The following is a 27,884-nucleotide window of genomic DNA, read 5'->3' as shown; positions in this document are numbered from 1 at the left end:
TACAATCCACTTGTGTGTCGTGTCCTAGAAGAGCATCATAGAGTGATAGAGTAGAAGAGCATCAAGTCTTACCCAAAGCATCACGGAAAACTTCTCCTTTCCTTCGGGAACAGCAAAAAAGGGGTGTTCTCCCCTTTTCTTCACCACATGATTTAGGAGAATTAATGCCTCAAACGTGGAGCCTGAGACACAACATATGAGAGAGAATTTAGGTCACTTGCTCAGGATCCTTCATTTGTGTCTCTCTTATTATATATTCACATTTAATTTTCCTTGAATCATCCAAGCACAATCGATGAGGATCTGTAGATGGGAAATGTTTCATGGAAATGTAAACACGCCGAGGAGATGTACTAAGAATACATCAGGAAGCACCGTCTCGGTGGTGTCTGCTCTTTTCTCCTTGACATATTTATGTGCATAATTTAGGTAGTTTAAAGTTGGTTTGTAGGTGTGCAGAACGTTTCAGAGAATTAACGGTATCTGTTCTTGTCATTTTGGGGGCTTTCAGCTTTGGAACAACTACTTCCACCTGGCTGTTGCTTTTCTCACCCAAGAGTCTTTACAACTGGAGAATTTCTCAAGTGCTAAAAGAGCAAAAATACTTAACAAGTAAGTCCTATTCATCATCTAAATCACGGACAAGAACTTGAGCTCTATTAACATAACTTTAGTTTAATTTCTTAGCTAAACCCATTCAAATTGAGATGCAATCATGGCATAATGAAAGGTTGGTTTTAAAACCATGAATCAAGTATTGCATGTGCATTTCTACCCTTGAATCAAGATCTAAATTACATGATTCATTACTGATGAAGACAGTATTTTATACCGCAGGATGCTCATAAAGTCAAGGCTTTTTAGGAGTATTAACATATTATCAAAGTGAATTTTTAAATCACTTTAGCTGTGTGCTTATTCTAATCTCATTTTACGTGGGCTCTTTAGTGCTTAATCCCTAACGGCCTTTTAGAGGGAATTTTTGTAACTACAGACAGTTTCCTTGTGATATCCCTCAAGAATGGGTTTGTGTAGCTGCAGACTTGTATGCTTCCCTGGCTAAAAGGGATTACATTGCCTCCCTCCAACAGGGAGCTTGAACTACCCAGTTCCTATTCAGAGCCCACAGCAAACGAAAGCTGTCAAGAGAAAAAGGACTGGAAATAAGAGTGGAGCCTGACTCTCTTAATGTATGTATTTGCCTAAATGTCATTGGGGTTTCAATGTACTGGAGCTTATGATTAACTAACTAAACACTGAGCACTGAAAAAAGCCCATTATGTGTTTTCAAACACCGAGTTTCTGTGTCCTAATATTTGTAAGAGCGCCTGCAAAAGCAGCTTCTTCCCATAGCCATAGGATCATGGAATACCAGACTGTTTCGGGTTGGAAAGGACCTTAAAGCTCATCCAGTTCCTACTCCCTGCCACGGGCTGGGGCATCTTCCACTAGACCAGGTTGCTCCAAGCCCCGTCCAACCCGACTTTAAACAGAAGTCAATCAGGTTACTGCAATCAATGCACAAAAATGGGAAGTTTTTAAGCTGTGATTCCCTGTACATATATATAAATATATATATATATATATTTATCAGGGTCCTTATAGAATCATAGAATAGTTTGAGTTGGAAGGGACCTTCAAAGGTCATCCAGTCCAACCTGCTGCAATGAGTAGGGACATCTTCAATTAGATCAGGTTGCCCAGAATCTTATATAGAGAGAAAACAGATGCATTTTGATTAACATCACCTTCTAAATTCAAAGCTTTTTGTATATTATGATGATGAGAGAAATCACAGTGATAACAATATGATTTTATCACTGCTGAAGTGACATGTGATTTTTAAAGCTTTTTCCTTTAACTGTGTGGGTTGCAGGCTTTGTCCAGAAAAGGTACAGCTCGATGCCTCATCCTGGTTTTTTGGCAGCTAAGTTTTGCCCTTCCAACTTCTCCAAGCCATTGTGAGTTTTGAGGTGCTGCCTTTGGAAGTTGTGCTTTACCTGAGTGTTGAAACAGAATTTTTAAGCACTATGTGATTTAATTCATGTACCAAGGACTCGTGGGGCTTCCTTGATGAAAAGGGAATATTTACAAGTTCAGTGAAGAAGTAATGTCAAGCAGAGCTCAGGTTTCTGCACTTGTGTTATACATACCATAGAATCATAGAACCATAGGATGGTTTGGGTTGGAAAGGACCTCAAAGCTCATCCAGTTCCAACCCCTGCCACAGGCAGGGACCCCTTCCACTAGAGCAGCTTGCTCCAAGCCCCTGTGTCCAACCTGGCCTTGAACACTGCCAGGGATGGGGCAGCCACAGCTTCTCTGGGCACCCTGTGCCAGCGCCTCAGCACCCTCACAGGGAAGAGCTTCTGCCTCAGAGCTCATCTCAGTCTCCCCTCAGGCAGGTTAAAGCCATTCCCCTTGGCCTGTCCCTACAGGCCCTTGGCCAAAGCCCCTCTCCAGGTTTCTTGAAGGCCACCCTTAGTTACCAGAGTCATAAATAACATAGCTTTGAGTCTGCAGAAGGAAATCAAGGTCAGTTTGTTTTTCATTAGATTTAGAATCTGTGAAAGAAAATGGTTTTGTGCAAGATTTGGCCAATGATGCAAGTTCTCTGTGGTAATTCAGAAAGTAAAGGATACTTGCAAAAGGCACATCACTCCAATCAGTTACCAAGCAGAGGGATCAGCTGTGGCTGCTGTTGATCCGATGCTGGTTTGCACCTACAGTAGTGTTTTAGTTCAGATCAGACTCCTGACCTGAACATAAAACCAACACCTGAGCTGGAAATTACTGTCACATACATCTGTGGACTGATATTGCCTCTTTGTGAGGACAGGAACCTTAGACAGACATTTTCTCCTAATGATCTTTCTATTAAAGCAAACATTATATCTTGCTGAAGAGATGCACGGAATCAACAGACATTTCTCAATGCTAATATAAGTAAATAGATGAAGTCATTGGAAGTGGTTACTTAATGAAGTTTGCTAAATTGTAAAACTCTGTTTACAAGTTGTTATTTTCAGATTAATCGTGGTTTGGCGACAGAAATCAAGGCCATAAATTCTTCAAGATGCAATAAATGTATGGGCTGGAGTGCTAGCTTTTATTGCTTTTATTTTATAACCCCTACCAGTTCTGTGCCAAAGGGCTGTAATGAAGCAGTTAATTCAGTATCACACTCACCCATCTTTTTAAGGGCATATTTCAATTAATATATCAAATATTTAATAATTAAAATATAATTATTGTAATTTGTAGGTTTTGCTAAACATTGCATTTAAGCATTAGTTAATTTTTAATGATGCAGAAGAATCTCCTAAATCCATCTTAATGACAGGGTATCTATTAGCCCCCAGATATCCCACAGGTTGCCAGAGATTGCCATTTTGATCCTCTTGTTATTTAAGTAATCATCTTTAACATACAAATATTCTGTGCAGCAAATACGTTCTTGGAGCTCATTATGGTTCTGATCCTGTCCTTAATGAAGGCAATGGGATGTTTTCCATTCATTAAGCTTTCCTGGTATTAATGCAGAGAGGGAGTGGGATATAAAACCAACATTGATGGGATCTCTGTGACATTGGTGCCCCAGGCTGGTTTGGGTCGGAAGCGACCTTCATCATTGTCATCATCATAGAAAGGTTTGTGTTGGAAGGGACCTTAAAGCTCATCCAGTCCCAACCCCTGCCACGGGCAGGGACACCTTCCACTAGAGCAGCTTGCTCCAAGCCCCTGTGTCCAACCTGGCCTTGAGCACTGCCAGGGATGGCAGCGTCTCACCACATTTTGGTCTGGGACACAAAATCCCATTGGAACATAGAAACTTTCAGTGCATTTTGGCCGTGAAGGTACAAGATGTCACAAGATGTTCCTTGTGTCTTTTTTAGGACAGTGCTATGCTAAGAGGGTGTATAAAAATAAAACATACCTTTAGGCCATGCAGCTCTCTGTTGCACTCCCTCCAGCCATTACCACTTGAAAATAGATGATGCTCACAGTTAATGTCTGTAACCACCCGTTAGGGGTGGTTAGGTAACCTGACCCAAAGGAGGGTTAGGTAACCTGAAAAGATGGCAACGATGGCTTTTGCATGGGTGAAGGTTTGTGTGTGTTCTCCCTCTGATAAGTATTGTTGGAGAAATTGAAATCTGGGGTCTTATGAATGAGAAAATCATAAGCCAAGGAGCAGAAGTTGATTCAGTCTATCTCATCCCTTTGTAACAGGGAACCTATGGTGTCTACAGGCGCATAGCTGAGTTGGTGAGGGAACGTGGATCGTCTTATTACTTTGAGTTGAATTTGCAGAACCTCTTCTGTAATTTCAAGTATCTTTGCTGATCAGATTTTGAAACTTTAATGTTTCTGCTCATTGGTAATAGATTTTATTTCCCCTTTTAATGGTGGTTTTGTTTTCTTTTGTAAGGTACGGTGATATGAGAAGGCAGATCGGGTTTGAAATCAGGGACATGTGGTACAATCTGGGTAAGTAGCCTGAGCACCTATTGCTTAATGCTTTCACTCAGTGTTTGTATAAACCAAGGTAGAGGTGAAGTGAACTTGCTTTCCCTCAAAATAACAGTAGGCTTCAAGAAGGCATTTAAAAAGCAGGTGATTGTAGAAATAAAGGCACCTCTGCACACTTCTTTCACCATCTGGAAAGATACATAACTGTAGTCAACGTATCAGTATCTTCTGGGTATCGTGGTATTCAGCCTCATGCTGAATAAAAAGAAATGGTTATGATGGTGCCTGTTGATTTGTCCTGCTTAAAAATAGATGTGCACACATATATGTATACACATAGATATGAACACACACATCCGTGTGGATGGGTGCTGGAACTGGGACTGTAGCAAAATGAACGTACCCAAAGGTTATCAGTAACTTAAGCTGGAGATTCTGCCAAGGGATATCGGTAACTTAACCTGGGAATTCTGCTTAGATTCTGATGTTTGGCTGCAACATTGACACAGGTTGATCAGTCAGAAATGGGAACTCGGACGTCCTGGAGTTCGTAGGTGAATCAGGACTATCGGACTCTATTGTGTCTATGCTGTTCTGTGGGTATAAACGATCTACATGGGGATTGAACTATATGAGAAATGGGGTATTTGCAATGACCTGAGTGTACTCATCTGCCAGATTGCATTTTCCTGAGCTTAACAGCAGAGACACTTCAGCTCTTCTGAGTTCTGTCAAAAGTTCACAAATAAATGTGTTTGACACTTCACTTCTATCTCATCCTGAACGGCTGTGCCTGAAACTGGAAGGCAATTCAGCGTGTGTAAGGGAAAGGAATGCAAAGGTTCAGAAGAGTTTCTTATCATGGAGTTTGCATCTGCTCTGCCAGAATGATGAGAAAAGGCTTCTGAGGGCAGCCGAGTTCACTTTTTATTAGAGGCATCTTTGGTGAATTAAGTATCTGGAGAGCAGATTAAAGCGTAGGACAGCTGATATGTGACTTGACAGACAGATAATAAAATCAGGATCATGCCTGATGCTGTGTCATCCCGCTCGGGGCGCAGCCTCTCTGTTAGTAATTAGCTTCATCCTTCCCTGTTCCATGATGCTTACATTCTTCTGTTACCTTTATAATTCCTTGAGCAGCTTTGGATCCTTAAGCTTTTCCCAGAATTTACTGGCCTGAAAGTAGAGAGGTTTGCATACATAGTTATCCATCTGGCTGCTCTTACCTGAGGCTATGTTATTCAGGCTAGGGGCTGTGGAGTGCATTGTGCTTCTTACTACTGCTGACCCGTGGACAGGGTGTTTAGTTGCTTCAGGTTTTCACCATCAAGAGGAAGCTGATAATAATTTCCTCTGGAGTTTTGGGAATCGATTGGCACAAGGAGGGGTGTTTTACTCAATATTTCTTTCTGTGCAGTCATGAAAGCCTTTGCTTTTGAATGGAGGTTTTATAAACTGAGATTACCCAGGTAGGTGACTCCGTGACCTCCTCTAGCGCGAATAGCTGTGATTCTGTAAGTGGTCGGGATCATTAAGGCTGAAATCTCACATGTTGGAAGGCAGAAAATTGCTACTCTGCCCAGCAAAAGCTGCAGGAGAAAGGTAAACCGGAGGCAGGACCCCAATCCAAGGCAGCCTTTGTACTTCTTATAATGAGCAGCTTGCTCTTTCTCATCTTCTTTTACTACACATAGTCCGTGCTGCTTTATGTTTAACTTCTGGCTCCTCACCAGTCTCATGTGTGTCACAGCATCAATTAAGAAGGAATTCTGACTTGCCACTGCAAGGGAATGGACTGGGGAGTGCTTGACACTTTTACCTTAGAAGTTGCACTGCATTGATCAAATTATGAAGGTCTATCTCCAGAAACAAAATCAGAAGTGAAAATCTCTAATTCTTGAACATGCTTGGGCATCTCGTCTCTACGCCTGTGCCATTGTGCGTAAGATACGATGAAGCCAAGCAACCCTGACTTTTGATTTATGTATTGAAGGCTATGGATAAGCCTCAAAAATTAATATTTAGTCTCATCAGTTTTTTGTTCATAAATACCATGATTAATGTATAATGCCCGCTGAGTTAAAACTCCCCAGTCAGGAACACAACAGTCCTCCAGCTAAAGTGCACAGTTAAGAATGTAATTTATTTTCTGGAATTAAATAGTAGAATTCATATTCTACAACTGTTTGCTTGTCTCTGTGTTCCTGATGCAGTAGTGGCTGCAATATTGATATCCTGCCTTTATAAGGAGGCAAACAAGAGCATGTACAGTGGGGAGCAACATGAGCTAGTGGTGCGCACACACTTTAGGTACCTGTGATTTAGGAATATGATTCTTGTTTTAAACAGTCAACCACGTACTACAGATCCAGCCTGATGGGTTTTCTGTTTAAATCCTAGTTGGAGCTATCCCTGCTCAGTTGGGTTGTGGAGGCTTTAGATTTGAGTGCTGTGATGCAGCAGCAGCAGGGATGGCTCTGGGGAGCCTTGTCCCAGCGTGCGAAGCCCCTTGTTCTGGTGCCTCTCTGGAAGCACTGCAAGGCTTTTCTTCTCTTAGATGCACCAAACCCAGTGTCTATCAGTCTTTATAGGCTTTTTCCCTTCCATATCACAACCTAAACTTTACAATAATGTGTTCTTTTGAGTCACTGCTTTGTTAGAGCTGGGGCTCCATAGACCTTGGTGAGACACTGAGTACCAGAGAAGCATAAAGCAAGCTGTGGCCTCTGTCTTGAAAATGTAGGAACTCAAACAACACGCTTTTAAAGCGTTCTGTGATGAGATTTAGCATACACAGAACACAGTTTGACACTAGGTCGTGTGTACCAGTTTTCAGTGGTTAATGGCTTCAGCAGTTATATGTTAAAGAAATTGCAGTGACATTTAAAATAATATCCTCGTGCTAAGGTTGGTCAGGGAAAGCCAGCTCGGAAAACATTGCCTTTATTGTGGACATCTGAACCTGCCAAAAGGAGATGGAAAGGGAAAATTCATAGAACCATGGAATGATTTGGGTTAAAGGGGCCTTAAAGCTCACCCAGCTCCAACCCCTGCCACGGGCAGGGACCCCTTCCACTAGAGCAGCTTGCTCCAAGCCCCTGTGTCCAACCTGGCCTTGAGCACTGCCAGGGATGGGGCAGCCACAGCTTCTCCGGGCACCCTGTGCCAGTGCCTCAGCATCAACTCCTAAAGATGAAGTGGAGCGGTCGCTGGTGCTGACCTCCCGTGCTTGACGTCAGGAAAGGTGTCCTGACAGAGACAATAATGTGGGAGGGAAAGCCAGCGTTCAAAATAGACCTGAACTTGGAGTGCTGTATAAATAGAAGTCATTGCAGATAACACTCTCTGAATTAATCGTGCATGTTCAGAGCTGACCCAAGCGAGAGGTGTGGTTTGCTGGCACATTATTCAGGGGGTTTTGGAGCCCATATTTAAATTAGGAGGACCTGGGAAATGAAAATCACGCGTTATCCACTAAAGCAAGCACCTTGGTTTGGTTTGCATAATGAGGTCTGCTCCTGTTGTGCTCCCCGAGACTGCTCCCACGTCTCACAGCAGGGCAGAAGCGGCAGCAAGGGGAAGGCTTTGCATGTTCAAAAGGCTCCTTGTTTTGCCTGTGGTTCTTAAAGCAGCTGCACAGTTTTGTTTTCAGCAGAGAATCCTCCCTTTTCCTCCACGTTGTCTTGTCAGGTTTCCGATCTCTGCGTGGGAGCTCCCACAATCCCAGGGAAAACAAAACCAAGGCGAATTCATTGTTGGGTTGTTTATCCGAGAGCGCTGCCTGTGACAGGCAGCTGGATGGATGCCCTATGGTGCCAGGGGAAGGCCTTTGCCATCCGTGGTTTGCTCTCATGCTTTCTTTCGTGTCACAACGTCACCCTGGATCCCGTCATCACAGCAAACCTGTGTGTGTGCATCATCACACGGTAGCATGACAGGGACGATGCGATGATGCACACAGTCGCAGGGCTCTCTCCTGTATCACCCAGTCAGTGGGCAGAGCCTTTCTCCAGGTTACTCCTCATGTATGTTTGATGTAGAAAACCAATGGAGATGGCTTAACTTGTCAGTCTGTGCTGCCCTGTCTTCTCATGGTCACTGCCTTCCCCGGCCCCATGCCCGCAGCAGGAGCAGCTCTGGGCAGTGCTGCAGGGCGAGTGCTTTGCATCCCAAGCAGCCAGGTCATTCCCATGTTTTTCCCTGCAGCCAGGCTGTGTAAATCCAATGGGAGCGATGCACAGACCCTCCAGACAGCACGAAGGGCTCAGTGGGTTTCAAACAGCCGACGAGGGGTTATTTCGCAGTACAACGTACCAGTGATTTCAATACTTCCTGCTCATAACTCACGTTTCTATTCCCCCCCAGTCATTCTGAATTTCATATGCAGAGGAGCTCTCTGTCCTCTTTGATTTAAAAGCTCTGTTGTTGATTACTTGCAAGGCAGCTCCACTAATAAATACAAGCAGCTGCTGAACAAGAAGACTGAGTGCATGTAGTATTGGTTCATGGGCAGGGGGGTGGCTCCTGCCGACTGGATCCTGCAAGATCAGGAGTAAACTCATTGCTGGAGGTGCTGGTGGACACAACAGATCTGAGCTCTGTGGCTCTCTGTGCCTTTGTCATTGCATCAGCTCCTAGAATCATGAAATCCCAGCCTGGTTTGTGTTGGAAGGGACCTTAAAGCTCCTCCAGCTCCAGCCCCTGCCACGGGCAGGGACCCCTTCCACTGGAGCAGCTTGCTCCAAGCCCCTGTGTCCAACCTGGCCTTGAACACTGCCAGGGATGGGGCAGCCACAGCTTCTCTGGGCACCCTGTGCCAGCGCCTCAGCACCCTGACAGGGAAGAGCTTCTGCCTAAGAGCTCAGCTCAGTCTCCCCTCTGGCAGGTTAAAGCCATTCCCCTTGGCCTGTCCCTACATCCCTTGTCCCAAGCCCCTCTCCAGCTTTCCTGCAGCCCCTTCAGGCACTGGAGCTGCTCTCAGGTCTCCCCTTCAGGAGCCTTCTCTTGTCCAGGCTGCCCCAGCCCAGCTCTCTCAGCCTGGCTCCAGAGCAGAGCTGCTCCAGCCCTCGCAGCATCTCCGTGGCCTCCTCTGGCCTCGCTCCAACAGCTCCAGGTCCCTCTTGTGCTGCTGCCCCAGAGCTGGATCAGGGCTACAGGGGGGATCTCCCCAGAGCACAGCAGAGGGGCAGGATCCCCTCCCTGAGCTGCTGCTCACGCTCTGGGGGTGCAGCCCACAACATAGGCGGCTTCTGGGCTCAAGCACACACTGAAGCCGGGTCATGGGGAGCACCTCATCAAGCAACACCCCCAAGTCTGTCCTCAGGACTGCTCCATCCGGTCTCTGCCCGTCCTGTGTTTGTGCTGGGGATTGCCCCGACCAGGGGCAGAACCTGTCACGTCTTGTGAGTGCAAGTCTCCTGTGCCTCCCTTTTTGCCCAAGAAGTTTTTATGGCCCAGGGAAAAGGGAATGGGATCAAAGCTTTAAAAAGAATCTTTTGGGACCTCGCTGTTTTTCTCATCTCAAGTTCAAAAGATGCCATTTACTTTTCCTAGGGAATCCCTGTGCTCGAAGCAATGGAAAAACCCACCGTGGCACACGGAGAGCTTTGCGACATTAAATCTGTGCCTGGTGAACAAGTTTTGTCACCATTATTTGCTCTCTGAAATACTGACTCTGGACACTTTTCAGGCAGTAAGACAAGAAAACTGCCACCGGAGGGGCCGAATGTAATGACACTTGTAAAAGAGACAGGGAAAAGCTTTATACCTCTCACTTGATATTCCCCCCCCCCCCAACAGCCAGCATTGCAGCATCATGCAAAGCAGCAGTCTTAGTTGAGTATTAATTTGCCCTAATAGGATTGCTAATGCTAATAGGATTCTGAAGTTTGCCAAATCAAGTAACTCAAATTATTTCTTCTATAAAAAGTCGCGTGTTTTGTTAGGGGAGGATTTTGTCTTGATTACATTTGTTGAGATTTATGTTAGTTGTGGCCAGAAGTGTGACTACTAATTAGACTTGCACGGTTGCCGCCGCACTGGTGTAGTGCAGTGGAATATAAATGAGTTAAAGTCTGTTGCTGGCCCATACCACTGGTAAGTGCAATGGGAAACCAGTCTTGTAATGGGGGAGGCTGAGGGCTCCTTAAATGAGCCCTTAAGAAGTCTGTTCTGAACCACAGCACTGGATGCATGGACCGATTGTACATATCCATTAATTCTATTTGTGAGAAACATCACCAGTTATGTGGTGAGGTCCAAATGGATCCCAGCCTCTTGTTGAGAGGGGCATGTAGTTGTAATTTCTAACCTCCTGCCATCAAGTCTTTTGCCCATATAGACGAGGCCCTCAGTGATGTGGTTTAGTGGTGCCCTTGGCAGTGCTGGGGAACGGTTGGACTTGATGATCTCAAAGGTCTTTTCCAATCTAGTTGATTCCATGGCTTTCCAGTGCTGTGCTCCGCTTCTCTACACCAGCATCTTTGCATGGAGTTATTTAACAGATAACTTGCAGAACGTATAACCTGCATCCTCTCCCTTTAGCTATTAATATGAACAGTAACTGGATGATTTTAACCAGTATTTCTTAGGTGCCATATTCCTGCTAAGGTTTGATTTCTGTTCCATGCATGCAGAACGTAGCAGGGAGGGTCAGGCAAGCTGCATATTTCTCTTGGGAAGATAAATGTGATATCAGGTTTGCTCTCAAGGGAAAAAGATGTATTGTTGGCTTGGTAAGATGTAGCTTCGTGTCTCGAGGCTGTGTAAGTATGCACTCGTGGTGACGCTTTGATGGAGTGACACAGAGAACATTTTGTACGCTGCAGAAGATACAGCAGTCTAAATAAGTTAGTACAAGTGATGCCTTTTAGCCTCCTTCTCTGCCAACCAGAAGTTGTATTTAATAAAATCCCTTGGAGCTTAATATATGTGAGCAAATATGGGTTCTTTGTGGAAAATCTGGCAGTCGCAGCTTGGCTATGGATGCAGCAACTGATGTTAGTTTGGGTTTATACATACCACATCCTTCACCTCTTATGGCATAAATAATAATATGGGTTTCAGGAGTTAGATCTTGCAAACTACTTTCTAATGCTATGAACCCTTACCGATACAGCTTTTATAACTGTTATCTTCTATCAGAGTGGCTGTTCGTTAACTTGAAAATGCCTCTGTTCTCTTAAAGGTCAGCATAAAATCAAGTTCATCCCAGAAATGGTGGGACCTATCTTAGAAATGACACTCATCCCTGAAACCGAGCTCCGGAAAGCTACAATCCCAATCTTCTTTGACATGATGCAGTGTGAATTCCATTCTACGAGAAGCTTCCAGATGGTAAGCAGTAACCTGCAGATACCTAAAGTTTGTAAGAGAGATTTGCTTGTTCTTTGACAAAACGTACGAATTTGTTATTTGATATAATTATGGATTTGCTTACTTTGTGTAACCCTTGAGTGACTATAGAGCTTTTCATTTCTTGCTCTTAAATTCTTCTGCAAGGAGGTGTTTGCATGAAGAAGATGAAACCTTTTGGTATGATACAAAAGGAGAGCAAAAACAGATGTCTGAAATTGTCCCTGTGACTCAGAGAAGCAGTCTGCTTCAGAGTTAAATTGGACATAAAGGAAGCCTGATAACGTGGCAAAAGAAATGACAACCTGTACGAGTGTCTCAACCCTGGTATCTTGTCATTTTGATACTCTTTATGCTGCACAGGCCCTGCAAAGCCTAACACACGTAGTATTTTTATTCTATTTCATTTTACCATGCAGAGGGAAGGCCTTGGATAAGCACACACAATCTTACCCTGCTAGCATCAACTTCTGAGAGGCAAGTGGGGTGAAAGAATCTTCCCTGACATCATTCACTTGACCTTCTTTCCTTAGGAACTTTGCCCTATGGATTGAGTATAAGAGTGGTTAGGCCAGGTAGTGTTATGCTATAAGCCCTGTAGGTCCTTTGCAATGTGGAATGTCTGCCAGTTCATTATATCACCTTGTGAATATTACAACCAGGTTTGACGTGTGTTGTTTATTTTATTCCCTTTCTATTGGCAGTTTCCTTTCTTGGATGAAAAATCTTCTCCTTTTCCATACTTTTTTTGTGAACCATTATTCATAACCAGCTCTTAATAAATCTGTAGCCAGAGTAAATGAATATCTGCATGGAGAGACTTAAGCAAGGGGAATGGCATCAGCTTTATTACTTTGATTTGTTTTGTGCTGGAATGTGTCTGGAAAAGTTGTGAACTGTGTTTTGGATCCATCCAATTACTGCATCCTCATTCCTTCTTATGCTTGGCTCTGATGCTAGTGTAAAGATTGAAATGCTCACTGGGAAGCCATTTAAACAGTCTCCTGTCAGCTGCTCTCTTTTGTTGCTTGTCATTTTTTAGTTGTACAATTATATGGATCATGAAAAATCCGAGGGTAACTTTATAGCTGAATTTATGACCCTGTGTTTTCTTGACAGAAGGAGAGCAGCTTTGTGGGGAAGAGTTGGGTGATTTTAATAAATGAATGTCTTAAATATTTCACACAAATCCTTTTTGTCTTTTGAGAAGAAAAATGGCTCACGCTAAAGTCAGAGATGTCTTGGATTGTAGGTACTCAGCATATATTTCTTATGTCAGTATAGCTTCTTTCTTTATGGACATAGCATTGATGCGACAGATGCAGAGGTAATAAACTGGTTTTCAGCCCATTTGGAGTGAACAGTTAGGTCTGACAGGGAATAATCAATCTGTCCATTTACAGTTTTGCAGATAATGTAGCTGTGTAGTTTGCCGAGTAGCTCAGATTGGGTTTGGAGCAATGACGATCACAGCTTGTAAAAAGCAGAGAATTATAGAGAAGTCTAGGTTGGATGGGACCTCTGGTAGTCATCTGGTCCAAACCGGGCCTTAAATTGGGGTATCGGGGCCATCTGAAGCTCAGTATTAAGTATTTCCAGTGACCTGTTCCAATGTTTATGTCTTTTCTTCTTAGATCCAGGTGGAATTCCCCTGAATCAACTTGAGCCTGTTGCTGCTTGTGTTGTCACTGTGCATCTTTGTAAACTGAGTAACTCCATCTCCTCTATAACCACCTTTTAGGTGTTGGAAGGCTTGAGTCTGCTTTTCTATAGGCTGAACAAACCCAGTTCTTTTACCCATCCTTTGGGCCGGGTTCTCCAACACTCTGCTCATGTTGTTGGCTCTCCATTAGACCATCTCCAATTTGGCAGTGCCTATCTTCAGCTGGGGGAACCAAAGCCGGAGGCAGTATTCCAGCCATGGATCAGCAAGTGGAATAATCATGTTGATCTTCTAGCTGTACTCTTCTTGGTGCAAGAAGTGCAAGTAAAGGGGCACACTGCTTCTTCATGCTCAGCTTGCTGTCTACCAGGTTCTTCCATCAGAGCATCTTATACTGTTGCTTGCAACTATGCCATCCCAGGTTCAGGACTTGACATTTCTCTTCCTTAAACTCTACAGCTTCTCGTTGGCTGTCTTTTAGACTGTCAGAGTTATTAAACCATCACCCTTTGAGATCCCTTTTTACACTTATCTCTTACTCTGTCTATCCAGTCCATATCTTACCAACTCGTCAAGTATGCTTGGGAGACTCTCAAGCCCATTGCTAAGATCGAGACAACCACAGCTCATCACCCACTCAGCAGATAGTTTCATCACAGGAGGCAATCTGGTTGCTCAGATGTGGTTTACCCTTAGTAAATCCATATTGGCTTTTCCCAGTCACCTTCTCTCCCTTTGTGTACCAGAAAATAGCTTTCATGAGGGCTTGCTCTGTAGTTTCCTTGGGAACAGAAGTGGGTCTGCCTGGCCTCTAGTTTCTGGCTCTTTTTGTCTCTTTTATGCTTAAGTGATAGACATAGATGTACAATAATTTGTGTTAGTATTAGCAGTAGCTAGGCAAGCTTTCATACTTAATGTGTCGGTGTAATGCACTGCATTATGTTGTCTATATGGAACTACCAATTATTATTGTCCAGCCTGGCTTTCAAAGAGAACTTCCAAATTGAATGGTTGGCTGCTGTTAAACTAAATCTGCCAGAAATCCAATTATCTAACCTTATTAGTCACATCAACAAGGGTTTAGATTGGCTCCACTTCTCCAGCAGATGCTTTGGGGGGAGGAAGTTGAATTTTCTGCACAACTTCAGTGCTGCGATGGTTTGGGTAATAAGCACCCAGCTTTCCCTAGGGTGGTTTGAGTTGCAGGATGGGTTGGTTTGCCTGGTGAAACCGGTAACACACAGAATGGGGATTTCTGTTCTTCCTGGGCAAAACCGAAGGTAATTCCCTTCGTTTTTGCAGCACAAATTAAAGGCCGACTGAATTAAAAGCTGGAGTTGCCCATTTCTGTTCTCTCCCTCTTAAGGTGCTTTGAAGCCCATATAAGGCTTCAAAGTAGCCTGTACCTCAAAGCATGAATCCAATTCTAAAGTCAGTGTGGGACCAAAGCTTCCCCATAGAAAAAGATGCCTCCTGCTCCACTCTGCTTTATTCCGTTTGCCTGTTTCGCTAGTGAGCCCTCCAGATCAAAGGGAATATGGCAGAGCCCCAGGAGCGATGAAAGAGAATTGGTTTGATTGTTCAAGGCCTGGTCAGGTGAATGTGATGGATCCCGTGGTGACAGCAGGAGAGAAAGTTCATCATGAAACAATCATCCAGCTGAACTGTGGAACTCAGAGCATAAAAACTTCAACCTCCTGATTTTGCTGCCTCTTGCTCCCTGCTGTCACTTGTTCTGGCTCCGTTTCCTATGAGCACTCCTGTTGTTTGCCTATCCAAAACTTCTAACTTCCCTTTTCTGGACCCGTGTCATTGCTGATGGGATGTTCTGCTTCTTTTGAGTTGAACCTCTTCGTAGAAAGGTGCCAGTGCAGGAACTGGTACAAAAGAGAACGTGGAGGAGGCAGTGGGAGGTGTTGGGTAGGTTCTTCCTATCTCATGGCACTGCCTCACAGTATGATTTCTTTTAACTAAACTGGTACATGCTGTTAGAAGTAGTTTACTTTAGGAGCCAAAAACCCCTACTAACAAAATAAGGTAAGGGATTGAGTCAGAAGCACTACCCCAGCCTCTTCCCTGACATAATTCCATTTCCTATCAAGTGGGAAGGAAGGATCCTTACCCTTCAAAGTAAAATTGAGAAGGTGTTCCCCCCGACTCTGCAGTAATGAGCAAGAAGAAATTAGAAGTCCCATATGTCTGGTTTTCAGGCTGAACTGCATTACCAAGGAGAATCATCAGTGTCTGGTGCTGTTAGCATCAGTGTATAAGCATGCAAGTTCCAGCATGTGTTCTCACCCTGGTAGAGTAAGGAGTTCTGTAAAAGTAATGATCTGAGGAAAGAGCCCCCAAAACGCAACACATCTGTCCTGCTTTCTGCAAATGGGAATGGCACTTAGCATAAAAGAGCCATAGCCAAAAAGATAGAAAAATGATATGGGAATGCATAAGCAATGAGTGCATAATGCAGAATCATATAGGAATGCATAATAAATGAATGCATAATGCATATGATACTAAAATAAGACAATGGGTGCAACTGAAGTACCTCTAGCTGGTGTTCCATTGTGAAGAGAATTCAACGAGTAAAGACAGAAGAAATTAAGAATAGATCTTTTAAATTCATTTCTAACATTTAACAATAAACCTGGAGAGGGGCTTTGGACAAGGGCCTGTAGGGACAGGCCAAGGGGAATGGCTTTAACCTGCCCAAGGAGAGACTGAGATGAGCTCTTAGGCAGAAGCTCTTCCCTGTGAGGGTGCTGAGGCGCTGGCACAGGGTGCCCAGAGAAGCTGTGGCTGCCCCATCCCTGGCAGTGTTCAAGGCCAGGTTGGACACAGGGGCTTGGAGCAAGCTGCTCCAGTGGAAGGTGTCCCTGCCCGTGGCAGGGGTTGGAACTAGAGTCATAGAATCACAGACAGGTTTGGATTGGAAGGGACCTTGGAAGCTCATCCAGTCCAACCCCCTGCAATAAGCAGGGACATCTTCAACTGCATCAGGTTGCCCAGAACCACATCCAGCCTGGCCTTGAATGGTTCCAGGGATGGCACATCCTCCACCTCTCTGGGCATCCCCTGCCAGTGTTTTCCCACCCTCACGGTAAAAAAAACCCAGCCTTTTGGAAACTATCAGGATTATCCCCTTGTGCCACCTGAAGAGCAATAGGGACAGGCAATGCATAAGAGACCTCCAAAAGCACCTACTATTAAATGGCCACCAGAGCTGTTTGCCTACTAGAATGCTGTGGAAAACAGGAAAGGGAAGAGATGAAACTCTTGGGAATTGGCACTGATTTTCACAGCAGCTTTTGAAGAAAGTTTTCCAGGATTGTGTGCTATTTCTGCATTAGGACTAATTTCGAGTGCTGTTATCTGTCACTTGCATTTTATACGGCAAATTCATTATTATCCCATATCAAAACAGATTTATAGCAGCTTGGAGGGTTGAAAGTCCTCCTCATCTGCAGCTAGATTAAATTGTCAGTCAGTGCTGCAAATATACCCTGACCACACTTGAGGTAAACCTAAACCCAAAAGGGATTAGTTGAGCTGACACTTGAAGATGCTGGATAGCTTACATTGATTTATTTTCCCTGGATGGGAGATGGTAACAGACAGATGAAGTGGTGGATATAATCTTTGCTTCTGTTCAATCACACGTCCTAAAGAGAAGCTGAGATCTTGATCAGCTGCAAGGGAGAGTTGGTAATAATTTCCTGTAATCTTCCTAACATCACCCCTCAAGCTTTCACTGAAGGATATGATTCTAACTCAGTGATGGTGCCAGATGCACCCTCTAAGCCTTCACAAAGAGCCTCAGCAAGTGTCACTGGCTGTATAACATAAATATTGAGTACCTGGGGCTTCTTCGCTTGAGAGGAAATTCCATCACAGTAATTGCAGGCCTGCTTTGTGCTACTGTATGCACTTAAAAAGTTTAAAAGCAAAATTTGTGGCTTTATCAACAGATGTCAGATGACCTGTCCCAGAGCTATTAGCTTAGAATCATAGAACCATGGAACGGTTTGTGTTGGAAGGAACCTTAAAGCTGCCCTAGTTCCAACTCCCTGCCGTGGGAAGTGACGCCTCACACTAGAGCACGTTGCTCCAAGCCCCATACAACCTGGTCTTGAACACTGCCAGGGATGGAGCATTCACAACCTCCCTGGGCAACCCATTCCAGTGCCTCACCACCCTCACAGGAAAGAATTTCCTCCTTAGATCCAATCTAAACTTCCCCTGTTTCAGTTTGAACCCGTTACCCCTTGTCCTGTCACTACAGTCCCTAATGAAGAGTCCCTCCCCAGCATCCCTATAGGCCCCCTTCAGATACTGGAAGGCTGCTCTGAGGTCTCCACGCAGCTTCTCTTCTCCAGGCTGAACAACCCCAACTTCCTCAGCCTGTCTCCATACAGGAGGTGCTCCAGTCCCTGATCATCCTCGTGGCCTCCTCTGGACTTGTTCCAACAGCTCCATGTCCTTTTTATGCTGAGGACACCAGAACTGCACACAATGCTCCAGGTGAGGTCTCTCAAGAGCAGAGCAGAGGGGCAGGATCACCTCGGACCTGCTGGTCACACTCCTTTTGATGCAGCCCAGGATACAGTTGCTTTCTGGGCTGCGAGCGCACACTGAAGCCAGCTCATGTTCAGTTTCTCATCAACCAACACCCCCAAGTCCTTCTCCTTGAGCTGCTCTGAATCTCTTCTCAAACCTATAGCTGTGCCTGGGATTGCTCTGACCCAGGTGTAGGACCTTGCACTTGGTTTTGTTGAAGTTCATGAGGCTGGCATTGCTCACCTCTCAAGCATTCAAGGTCGCTCTGGATGGCAAAGGTTGGTCAGTTCCAGGGCTCCCATTGTGGACCATAGCCTTCAACTTGTGTTGATGAACTGTTCTTCTGTAGAAGCCTGCAGAAGGAATTTTAACTGTGTTAAATACCATTTAGTCATCTGACTTGCATGACCTGCGTCACACCGATGCCTTGGGAAGTATCAAGAATGATTGAAGAGCAAAGATATTCTTAATAGTCCTTAAAACCCCTGAAATTCCGCAAGTCTAGCTCTGACCCAAGAGGGCCGTTAGGGAGATGGCCCATCAAAGCCTAGATTCACAGAAGTCTGAGTGAAACAGGTATCAGGAAGATGCTGAAGATCCTCTATGACAAATGTAATTGCTCTTCTTTGTCTGAGTAATCTCTTGCTAAGAAAATGTATCACCTAAAGGGCTCATGCTGGCAGCGAGTGTCATTTTTCACATTGCTCTAGAAAGTCAATTTCGGTCTGGTCTCATTAAAGAACATGAATTTTGTGACTTCTCTGTTTCATCATTGTGTTGCTTCAGTGTTTTACTTGACACGTCCTTGTACTACGGGAACGTGCTTCAGCTTGTGTTTGCTTCGTGGAGGAGGCGGATTTGCATTATTCTTCCTTTCCTCATTTCCCTGTCAATCCTGGGATAATAGGTTCGTTGTATTCAAAGCCTTATTCCACTTCACTTTTCATTCATGTCTTCGCAAGGCAAGCAGCGAGGGAGTGGAACAGGTTATCCAGAGGGGCTGTGTAGTCATCCATCCATGGAGGTGTTCAGGACTTGGCTAAGCAAGCTGCGGTTGATCTGTTGTTGGCAATAATCCTGCGTCCCCTGGATGAAATGACCTTGGAGGTCTCTTCCACTCGGTGTTTCTGTGATTCCATGGATTATTTGAGGAGCAGAAGAGCACCTTTGGAATGATTTAATCTGAGGTTTAGGGGGTTGAAACACTCACGCACAATAACAAAAATTGCTTTAAGAGGGAATATCTGTTGCTTGGGACTTGGTTTTATTGCTTTACACTTGGTGCAATGTGTAGCTCAGGTTTCCTGACACCTCACGGTTCTGTCGACTTGTACATGTTAGTCTGGATCCTCAATTTGCTCTGAGTGGTAGGTGAGCAGGACTTCTGCTGTTATTCGTTGTGATAGCTTGTAGTCACTGAGCTCAGAGCAGAGATGTTGTTCCTCTCTTTGTAACACCATTCTGTGGGCTGCCAGGTACTGAGAAAAATAAATCTCCCAACTCGAAGGCAGAGGACAAACGGCCTGGAGCTTCACATGGAGGTAGGGAATGAGGTGAACATTACTGCAGTCAATGCTGAGAAGAACATGGAGACTTGGAAAGGGAGAAAAAATACAGTCTTGGCTTTGACTGTGGACTTCTATGTTACTGCTGTGGAGCCTAAGATGTTCAGTGGTTGAGTTCTCCCAGCGAAGAGGAGTATCTTGGCATTGCCACAAGCAAATCCCTCTTGCCAATGTGAATTTCTGCCTAAAAAGGATTTTTTCCTGGGAAAACAAGAGCTTCTCTACAGTCCAGTGCCACAGATTCAGCTTGGCTGTGGGCTTCAGTGCAAAAGGAGCTGCCAGGAGATCAGGCGGGCGCCTCCAGCTGTGGGGATGGACCAGATGCTTCTCCTCACCCTTTCTTGCTGCAGGGTTTTCTCTTGCTCTGACCAGGTTTACCTCACCCAGCACGTGGCGCAGTTATTGCAGGACAAGGGGGTTGTGGCAGACCTAAGGGCATGTCTGTTTCTCTACTGCTCTAGTGGAAGGTGTCCCTACCCATGGCAGGGGCTGGAACTGGATGAGCTTTAAGGTCCCTTCCAACCCAACACATTCCAGGAACCTATGTTTTGGTAGAGGCCTTATGATAACCCCTTGGCTGAGGTGGGATTGTGTAGGCAGGGCCTGAAATGCAGCGTGTGTTGCCAGAAAGAGATCAGTGGTGGACATGGCTACTGTGCCTGCTCAGAGTGATGTAAAGCGATGAAGGTGGTGAGAAGCGCTCCCTGACTGTCAGCTTCATGATGACATAGGTCTGCTGGTGAGGGTGATCTCACACTTCTTGCTGAAATAAATATGCCAGCAGAACTTCACAGCGTGGGCTAAAAATTATCCAGTTTCTCTTCTTAGCTAAAGCAGTGCTGGCTGGAGGTGACAGCTTCTCTTCCTCAGCTCCCCCATGGGGCTGACTGTGTAGAAAATCATCAAATCACTGAATCCAAGACTGGTTTGGGTTGGAAGGGACCTTAAAGCTGCTCCGGTTCCAACCCCCTGCCACGGGCAGGGACCCCTTCCACTAGAGCAGCTTGCTCCAAGCCCCTGTGTCCAACCTGGCCTTGAACACTGCCAGGGATGGGGCAGCCACAGCTTCTCTGGGCGCCCTGTGCCAGCGCCTCAGCACCCTCCCAGGGAAGAGCTTCTGCCTTACACCTAACCTGAACTTCCCCTGTTTCAGTTTGAACCCATCACCCCTTGTCCTATCACTGCAGTCCTTGATGAAGAGTCCCTCTCCAACATCCAAATCCCTGTCTCCTGTTATCCCCTGCTTCTTTGCTGATGTGCTGAGCAGTGGTGCCATGGCCAGGGCAGCATCACCAGTGGGTGGCCACACACAGCGTCCTATTCTGGTTCAGCCCACCAATGGAGCTCACCCCCTCTGCGCTGGTGTCCGGGGTGCTCTGGGATAGTCACCCTATGTTCTCATTGCCTGTTGGGTGATGAGCTGGCAGGGCCCTCTGCAAGGTTATTTCTTCTTGGTGCATAGATTTTGATGTTTTGCCTTTCAGCTTAGATATCACTGACAGCTTCAGTGCATGATCTCGACTGCAGTGCCCTTCGAGGCTGGTCTTGCTGCCTCCTTGCTGGTGTTCCCAGGGAAAAACAAGGGTCTAATTTTGCTTACAGGCTTCCAGCAAAAGCCTGCCTTGTGCAGCCAGAGAAAGCCTCTGTTGATAGGACACTGCTGGGTGGCTGCAACAGAAGAGCTAATACTGTTTTCATTAGAGCGGCCTTCCAGTGCCTAAATGGACCAACAAGAAATCTGGAGAGGGTTTTGGACAAGGGCCTGTAGGGCCAGACCAAGGGGAATGGCTTTAACCTGCCCGAGGGGAGACTGAGATGAGCTCTTAGGCAGAAGCTCTTCCCTGTGAGGGTGCTGAGGCGCTGGCACAGGGTGCCCAGAGAAGCTGTGGCTGCCCCATCCCTGGCAGTGTTCAAGGGCAGGTTGGACATAGGGGCTTGGAGCAAGCTGCTCTAGTGGAAGGTGTCCCTGCCCGTGACAGGGGGTTGGAACTGGAGGAGCCTTAAGATCCCTTCCAACACAAACCAGGCTGGGATTCTGCAATTCTGTTATTTTGATCAGTGGAAACAATGAGAAATTCCATAGGTTATGGGTGCACAGTAGGAGTTGAAGTGTAGTGCTAGGAGGGAAAGCTCATAGCTCAAGCAGAGGCGCAGGACCAGGCAGCCCAGTGTTTCTGGAAGTGCATCCTGTGTCTGGAAGTCTGTCAAGCTGCAGACAGTTCGTTCTTTCATTGGTACGTTATCTGCTGTTAATATTAACTGCAGATGCAGAGTACATCTCTTGACATTTACAAAATGTTAGTACTCTTTGTTCTCATTCAGGTGGCCCTTTGCTTCTCCTCGGGATGGTTGGGGACTGCTAAAGCAAGTGACAGTGAAAGAACTTGCAGACAAGTGTCCTGTCAATAAACTCACACTGACTAATGGGCTCCTGTTCCCCTGCCATAAGCTCCCTTCTAGCCCAGGCTCTTCTGCTCAGGTCTCTTGACAATAGCTTAGGGATGTCTGTGCTTTTTTAATGAAGAATTAGAAATTAGCTGACTGGACAGATTCATTCCATAGCAGCAGGCCTAGAGGGAGCAGTTCGCATTCATTCCTAACCTGGACCCTAGGGAGTGGAGCAGCAGGGAAAAGCCTCTGTAATCATTAAAAATCTGTTGAGTTATCCAATTTGCATTTAAAATACATTCTAATGCCCACTTCAGTTTGCATTCCCCAGGGAAGTGGTGGATTTCCCAGTGCTGGACACTGTCAAGATTCAGCAGGAAGCTTAGTCTTGGGCCATCTACTCTAGGGCATGCTTTCGCCAAGAGAGATTGGACCAGATCATCCTTGAGGTCCCTTCCAACCTGGGATTCTATGACTCTAATATTGCCCAAATAAAAGTATTACTGTTAAGTTGTTTGAAACAACTTCCTTCTCCTCTGCAGTGACTCATTGACAGGTTTATCAAGTTGTGTCCCACTGTGAGTCAGTATCTGTATGCTGAAAGGGATGTTAAGGGATGTTAGGGTGAGGGTTGAGGGTGCTGAGGTGCTGGCACAGGATGCCCAGAGAAGTTGTGGCTGCCCTATCCCTGGCAGTGTTCAAGGCCAGGTTGGACACAGGGGCTTGGAGCAAGCTGCTCTAGTGGAAGGTGTCCCTGCCTGTGGCAGGGGTTGGAACTGGATGAGCTTTAAGGTCCCTTCCAACAGAAACCATTCCAGGATGCTGTGATTCTATGCTGGGCTGTGCATGTGGCTGAGCTATCCAGCCTTAGGTGTTACATGTTCTCTCTCGTAGAGCTTTCAACATTTCTGTATTTAACTTTTGTTGCTGTTGCCATTATTGCAGGGGACATTCTATGCCTGGCTTTGTGTCTTCCTTTTCCCTGCCCTCACTCTTGTCATTAACCTCCTTACTTAGTTTTTCATAATGCAAATATTTACACATCATTTAACAACATGACCAATGATTTCTTCAACAAAAAAAAGTCCTTGTAGGGCAGGGCATCATCATGGATGCTCTAATATCAGCGACTGCAAACTCCTAAAGTCAATCAGGCTTTAAAATAGTGGCTAAACATCTCACCGAGATACCCAACCAGTCTGTGAAGCGTCGAGCCTACAGTAATGAAGTGAAAGATTTGCCATCTGATTATTTACGCTTGCCTTGTTTAATTATAGTTTGAAAACGAGATCATCACGAAACTGGATCATGAAGTGGAAGGAGGCCGAGGAGATGAACAGTACAAAGTGTTATTCGACAAAATGTAAGTGTTGAGGAGCGGTGAGATTTATGTCGCGGTAAAGGCAGGAGCAATTAGACCACAATGAACTTTGTAGGCCAGAAAGAATTAAAACCTGTTAATGATGCACAGTGCTTAAGATTGCACCGGAGTCAAAGGGGTTTCTTGGACATGCGGTTAACAAGGCGAATGGAATTGGTTTTTCAGCCTCTTGGAGCACTGCAGGAAGCACAAATACCTTGCGAAGAGTGGAGAAACCTTTGTGAAGCTTGTGGTCCGCTTAATGGAGAGGTTGTTGGACTACAGGACCATAATGCATGACGAGAACAAGGAGAACCGCATGAGCTGTACTGTCAACGTGCTGGTAAGCAAAGGGAAGTCCCCAGCCTGATATGACTGTTGTATCCTTCATTTTGCACCTTTAACAAGAGGGTTGTGTAAAACAAGAGTATGTGTTGGGAACCTCATGAAACTTTGAAGTACTTTTGGGTTTCTTTCCTTTTTTAATGAAGGTGGACCTATGAAAACATGGATTATTCCTTCTTTAATTGATTCTAAGGGAAGATTTAAGAAGAAATGCTTCAGGGCCTGATCTTTGAGGGCTGTTCATTGACATTTACAATTGATGTATGAACAGCTTTATGCAGGAAACCACTTTGACGTACAGAACGTTGGAGTAATACGCAGTTTACTACTGAAATCTTCATGCATTTGCAATGCCATTTGTATTATGCTCATTGCTCAGCTTTCATATTCAAATTTTTGAGGAAATTTGAGTGTTACTATTTCATTCACAGCAGAAAAAGCTGGGGTTGTTTTCCTCACTGATGTGAAGTTTCCTCCTCTGAGCTATAGAAATTCTGGAGTATCTACTCTATACTAGAATCCTTTGTCCATTTAGGCTAGAGCTGGAAACGGTGAAGTTATCCCCATAGCACTCACATTATGCTCCTCAGTGGAAGCATTAGTCTAAGATTTTACGAACACAAAATCAGCACATATGGAAAAATAGCAAAATACATTTTAGAGACCCCCAAACATAGTGCTAGGTGGATTTGATTTTTCCACTGGGACTCCGTATCAAACTGTTAGCCACGAAATATTCAGAGCTTTCATCTCCATATCATTACCAAAGCTTTTATGTAGCTTAAATATGCGGGGCACAGACAGTGATTATCATTTATGGGCTGTGGCTGATGGATTTTGTTCAGGCTGGTCTGGAAAGAGCAGAGTAAATAGTTTGTAGCTTTAGTACTTGCACGTAACGCAGACAGCCTCAGCTTGTGTAGTGCAACCATTGTGCTGCCCCGTTGCTTAAACTGTAAGTTAGATGGTGCCCATTAGGATGGGAGAGAAGATGGAGACATCAAATCAAATACTGGGAGTTTATTTTTAGTTTGTTTTTCCTCTCTGAGCACAAAAGAACGTTTAGGAAATGGAAAAAAGGGGGGACCTGGAGAGTTCTCACCAGTTTTTGATCTAGTAAGTGCCGTTAGTTTGCCCCTAGAAAAGTCGTAGCATCCTCCCGAGCAGAATCGGAGTAAGAAAAGCTGCCAGTTCTACCAAGGAAATAAAAACTCACAGACACCGAATGCTTTCAAACATGACAACAATTTATAAACCTGGAAACGTTTCCTTGGGAAGGTGAATTTATTTCCCCTCATCCTAATACTCCAAATCTCCTCTGAGTAATCCTCGCTGTACCAAGAGCAGGGGGACCGATGGCACATTTGAGGGTTGGTTTGGTTTGCTCTGAGTGTCTGCAACAGCATCACCTGATGCTGATTTTTGTCATCTGAATTCTTCAAGTATTTGTAGATGAAAAATATTGTGGGCGACTTACTGCTGCCAAGTTAAATCACTGTGAGACAGCCATGCATTGAAGTCTGCAGGAAATGCAGGAAAGCATCTCAGGGCAGAACTTCCCTTTGCTTTCAGTAGGCGTGATTTAAAACTGGAGCTTGATTTTAAAGTCCCATTTGGCCTCCAGGGCCAGCTGAGCCTTTTCATCATTCTCCAGGCACCTGGAGTGGAATTTATGCCTTTGCAAGAATCCAACCCAGGGCTGATAACTCAGCACAATTCCCACCTGAGGTCTCAAAGAGTTATTAATTGGGAAAGCAGAGGCTTTCACAGGATGAAGTTTGCCTGTATTGACTACAGTTTAAGTCAGAGGTTTTAATATGCATTTAAGCCAGTGCTAATGTTGAAAAATAAAATACAAGTTGTCTCCATTCCCTCAGCTGCTTATCCCGACTGCTGGCAATCCTGGTAAAAGCAAACATGCCATCAAGGCAGCAGAGCAAATCATTGAATACCAGACTGGTTTGTGTTGGAAGGGACCTTAAAGCTCCTCCAGTTCCAGTCCCTGCCACGGGCAGGGACACCTTCCACTAGCGCAGCTTGCTCCAAGCCCCTGTGTCCAACCTGGCCTTGAACACTGCCAGGGATGGGGAAAATCTAAGGAGGGATCTTGCTCAAAGCTCAGGCTCTTCCCCTCTGGTTACTTTTCATCCCCACCAGTTGCTTGCCCAATTGACTGCAGAGCCGCACGCGTGTGGGCCAGCACAGCATAAAGGGGATGTGGGAACCTGTCCCCAAAGATGGGACAGGCACAGAGACTGCTTTAGGAGGAGAGGGATCTGTGGGCAACGTAACATCATCCTGCATCTTCCCGTTTTGCTTGATTTCGTGTCGCTACTTGAGCTGCATCAGAAGGGCAGAGCAGCTGGCAGCAACATTGGGATAAAATTCAATAACAGTATTGATCCAGCTAACTCAGAAGTCTCCTGTACTTTAAAAAAAGCAATCAAAACACAAGTAAGGTAAACCGGCAGAAATTGTTCACGTGGCTCAGTTTGTCTTTGGAGTTGAAGTCAAAAGCAGGGAGCGGGTATATCAGCTAACATGGTATGTCCACAGAATAATACATCATTTCCAACCATGGAATATAGATCAATCATCTTTTGGTTCTGTTTTAAAGGGAACAGTTTTGTATGGAGATTGTGCATCTATTAGAGTGATTTTTTACAGGAGCATGTAGGGACAGGCCAAGGGCAATGGCTTTAACCTGCCCGAGGGGAGATTGAGATGAGCTATTAGGAAGAAGTTCATCCCTGTGAGGGTGCTGAGGCGCTGGCACAGGGTGCCCAGAGAAGCTGTGGCTGCCCCATCCCTGGCAGTGTTCAAGGCCAGGTTGGACACAGGGGCTTGGATCGAGCTGCTCTAGTGGAAGGGGTCCCTGCCCGTGGCAGGGGTTGGGGCTGGAGGAGCTTTAAGGTCCCTTCCAACCCAAACCGTTCCATGGTTCTGTGATCAGTGGCTACTCAGACTGGTTTCATTTCACATTGAAACTTTAATTCAGTGAAGAAATTTCTTTGTATTTTTTTTTCTTAGATACGTTTTCACTTTTGAAAGCAAACTTTAAACTCGATTCAGAAATGCCTTTAATATCTCACCCAATTTATCATTTATTGCATTTCCAATATTGGTCAAGTTAACTAGTTTATCTCAAGACTGGAGGCATTCAAACATTTCAGAAGAAAGTGATGATAATGCATGGCATATGGAACCAGATAAATAACACTAATCCAGCTTTTTATTCCCAAGGAAACTATTAGAATTCAAGGGCAGATGATGTATTGCTCAACTAAGGTTTGGAGTTTTAAATCCACACAACAATTGTGCTTAGAAATGATGGGTTTGCATACTGCAAAGTTTCAAGTGCAGACGATTCATGATGTGTTACTTGCAAATGCCAGAAGCACATTTCTAGCAGTAAAACTCTTCCAAATCTTAACCTTTGCAATGAGACATAAGCCCTAATACGGTACATCATGAAACATCACAGCGTTCGACTTTGTGCGTTAAATAACTTGTGTTCTAGCACTGGAGGCAAATTTCATTTTGCAGCTTTGAGGTCGGTGTTCCACAGTTATGAATCTTTAATTCCGAGCATGTTCTGTGTACATCCCAGGCTGTGAAATCAAAGGCTTTGTAACAAAATAATGTTGTTTTTCAGAACTTCTACAAGGAGATCGAGAGAGAAGAAATGTACATCAGGTTTGTAATCACGACCGGTGACAAACTCGGCTTGCCTTTCTGTAGGGTAACTGTAGGAAATGAAGCTCATGTTAAGCAGTCAGCTGAGGGAAAAGAGGTTAAAAACCATACCTTGAACCTTAGGTGCATTAAAGACTTACCTGGAAAACAGTGAGTGTGAGAAATTAGAGTCGTGACCTATGTTTTGTCCCCCTTCTCCTTCAGTTATATTATGATGAGCACCGAGGTCCTCAGTACTATTGTCACATGAAGAGAATAGAATCATAGAATAGTTAGGGTTGGAAAGGACCTTAAGATCATCCCGTTCCAACCCCCCTGCCATGGGCAGGGACACCTGCCCAATAAATAAGCCCAAAGTAAGCTGAGTAGGAAAATAAGTTTGCCTCCTGGTGAGGTCCAAAATATGTGACTTGGGGTAAAAAGGGCTATTAAATAATAGCATGACTGATGCCTGTTCGAAATGTAAAGCTTTTAGGAGCCT

The 27,884-nt window shown here is 44.9% G+C and overlaps 1 protein-coding gene across 2 annotated transcripts in view; it reads left to right on the top strand.

Moving 5' to 3' along the window:
• The window catches only part of DOCK1 (dedicator of cytokinesis 1), a 315,311-nt gene that overhangs the window by 222,540 nt on the left and 64,887 nt on the right, over nt 1–27,884 (top strand). For both annotated transcript variants that reach the window (XM_062635214.1, XM_062635213.1), the window contains exons 31-36: nt 512–612; nt 4,433–4,491; nt 11,663–11,811; nt 23,280–23,365; nt 23,549–23,705; nt 27,363–27,403. In XM_062635214.1, coding sequence (XP_062491198.1) covers nt 512–612; nt 4,433–4,491; nt 11,663–11,811; nt 23,280–23,365; nt 23,549–23,705; nt 27,363–27,403 — 593 coding nt within the window. The remainder of the gene's footprint in view (nt 1–511; nt 613–4,432; nt 4,492–11,662; nt 11,812–23,279; nt 23,366–23,548; nt 23,706–27,362; nt 27,404–27,884) is intronic.

This window comes from Pezoporus occidentalis, unplaced genomic scaffold (assembly GCF_034315485.1).
Source record: "Pezoporus occidentalis ecotype Australia unplaced genomic scaffold, CSIRO_AGI_Poc_V1 ctg45, whole genome shotgun sequence".
In the NCBI taxonomy this organism is placed as follows: Eukaryota; Metazoa; Chordata; class Aves; order Psittaciformes; family Psittacidae; genus Pezoporus; species Pezoporus occidentalis.
The sequence above is the reverse complement of the archived record's forward strand: the minus strand, read 5'-3'. Positions and strand labels throughout refer to the sequence as shown.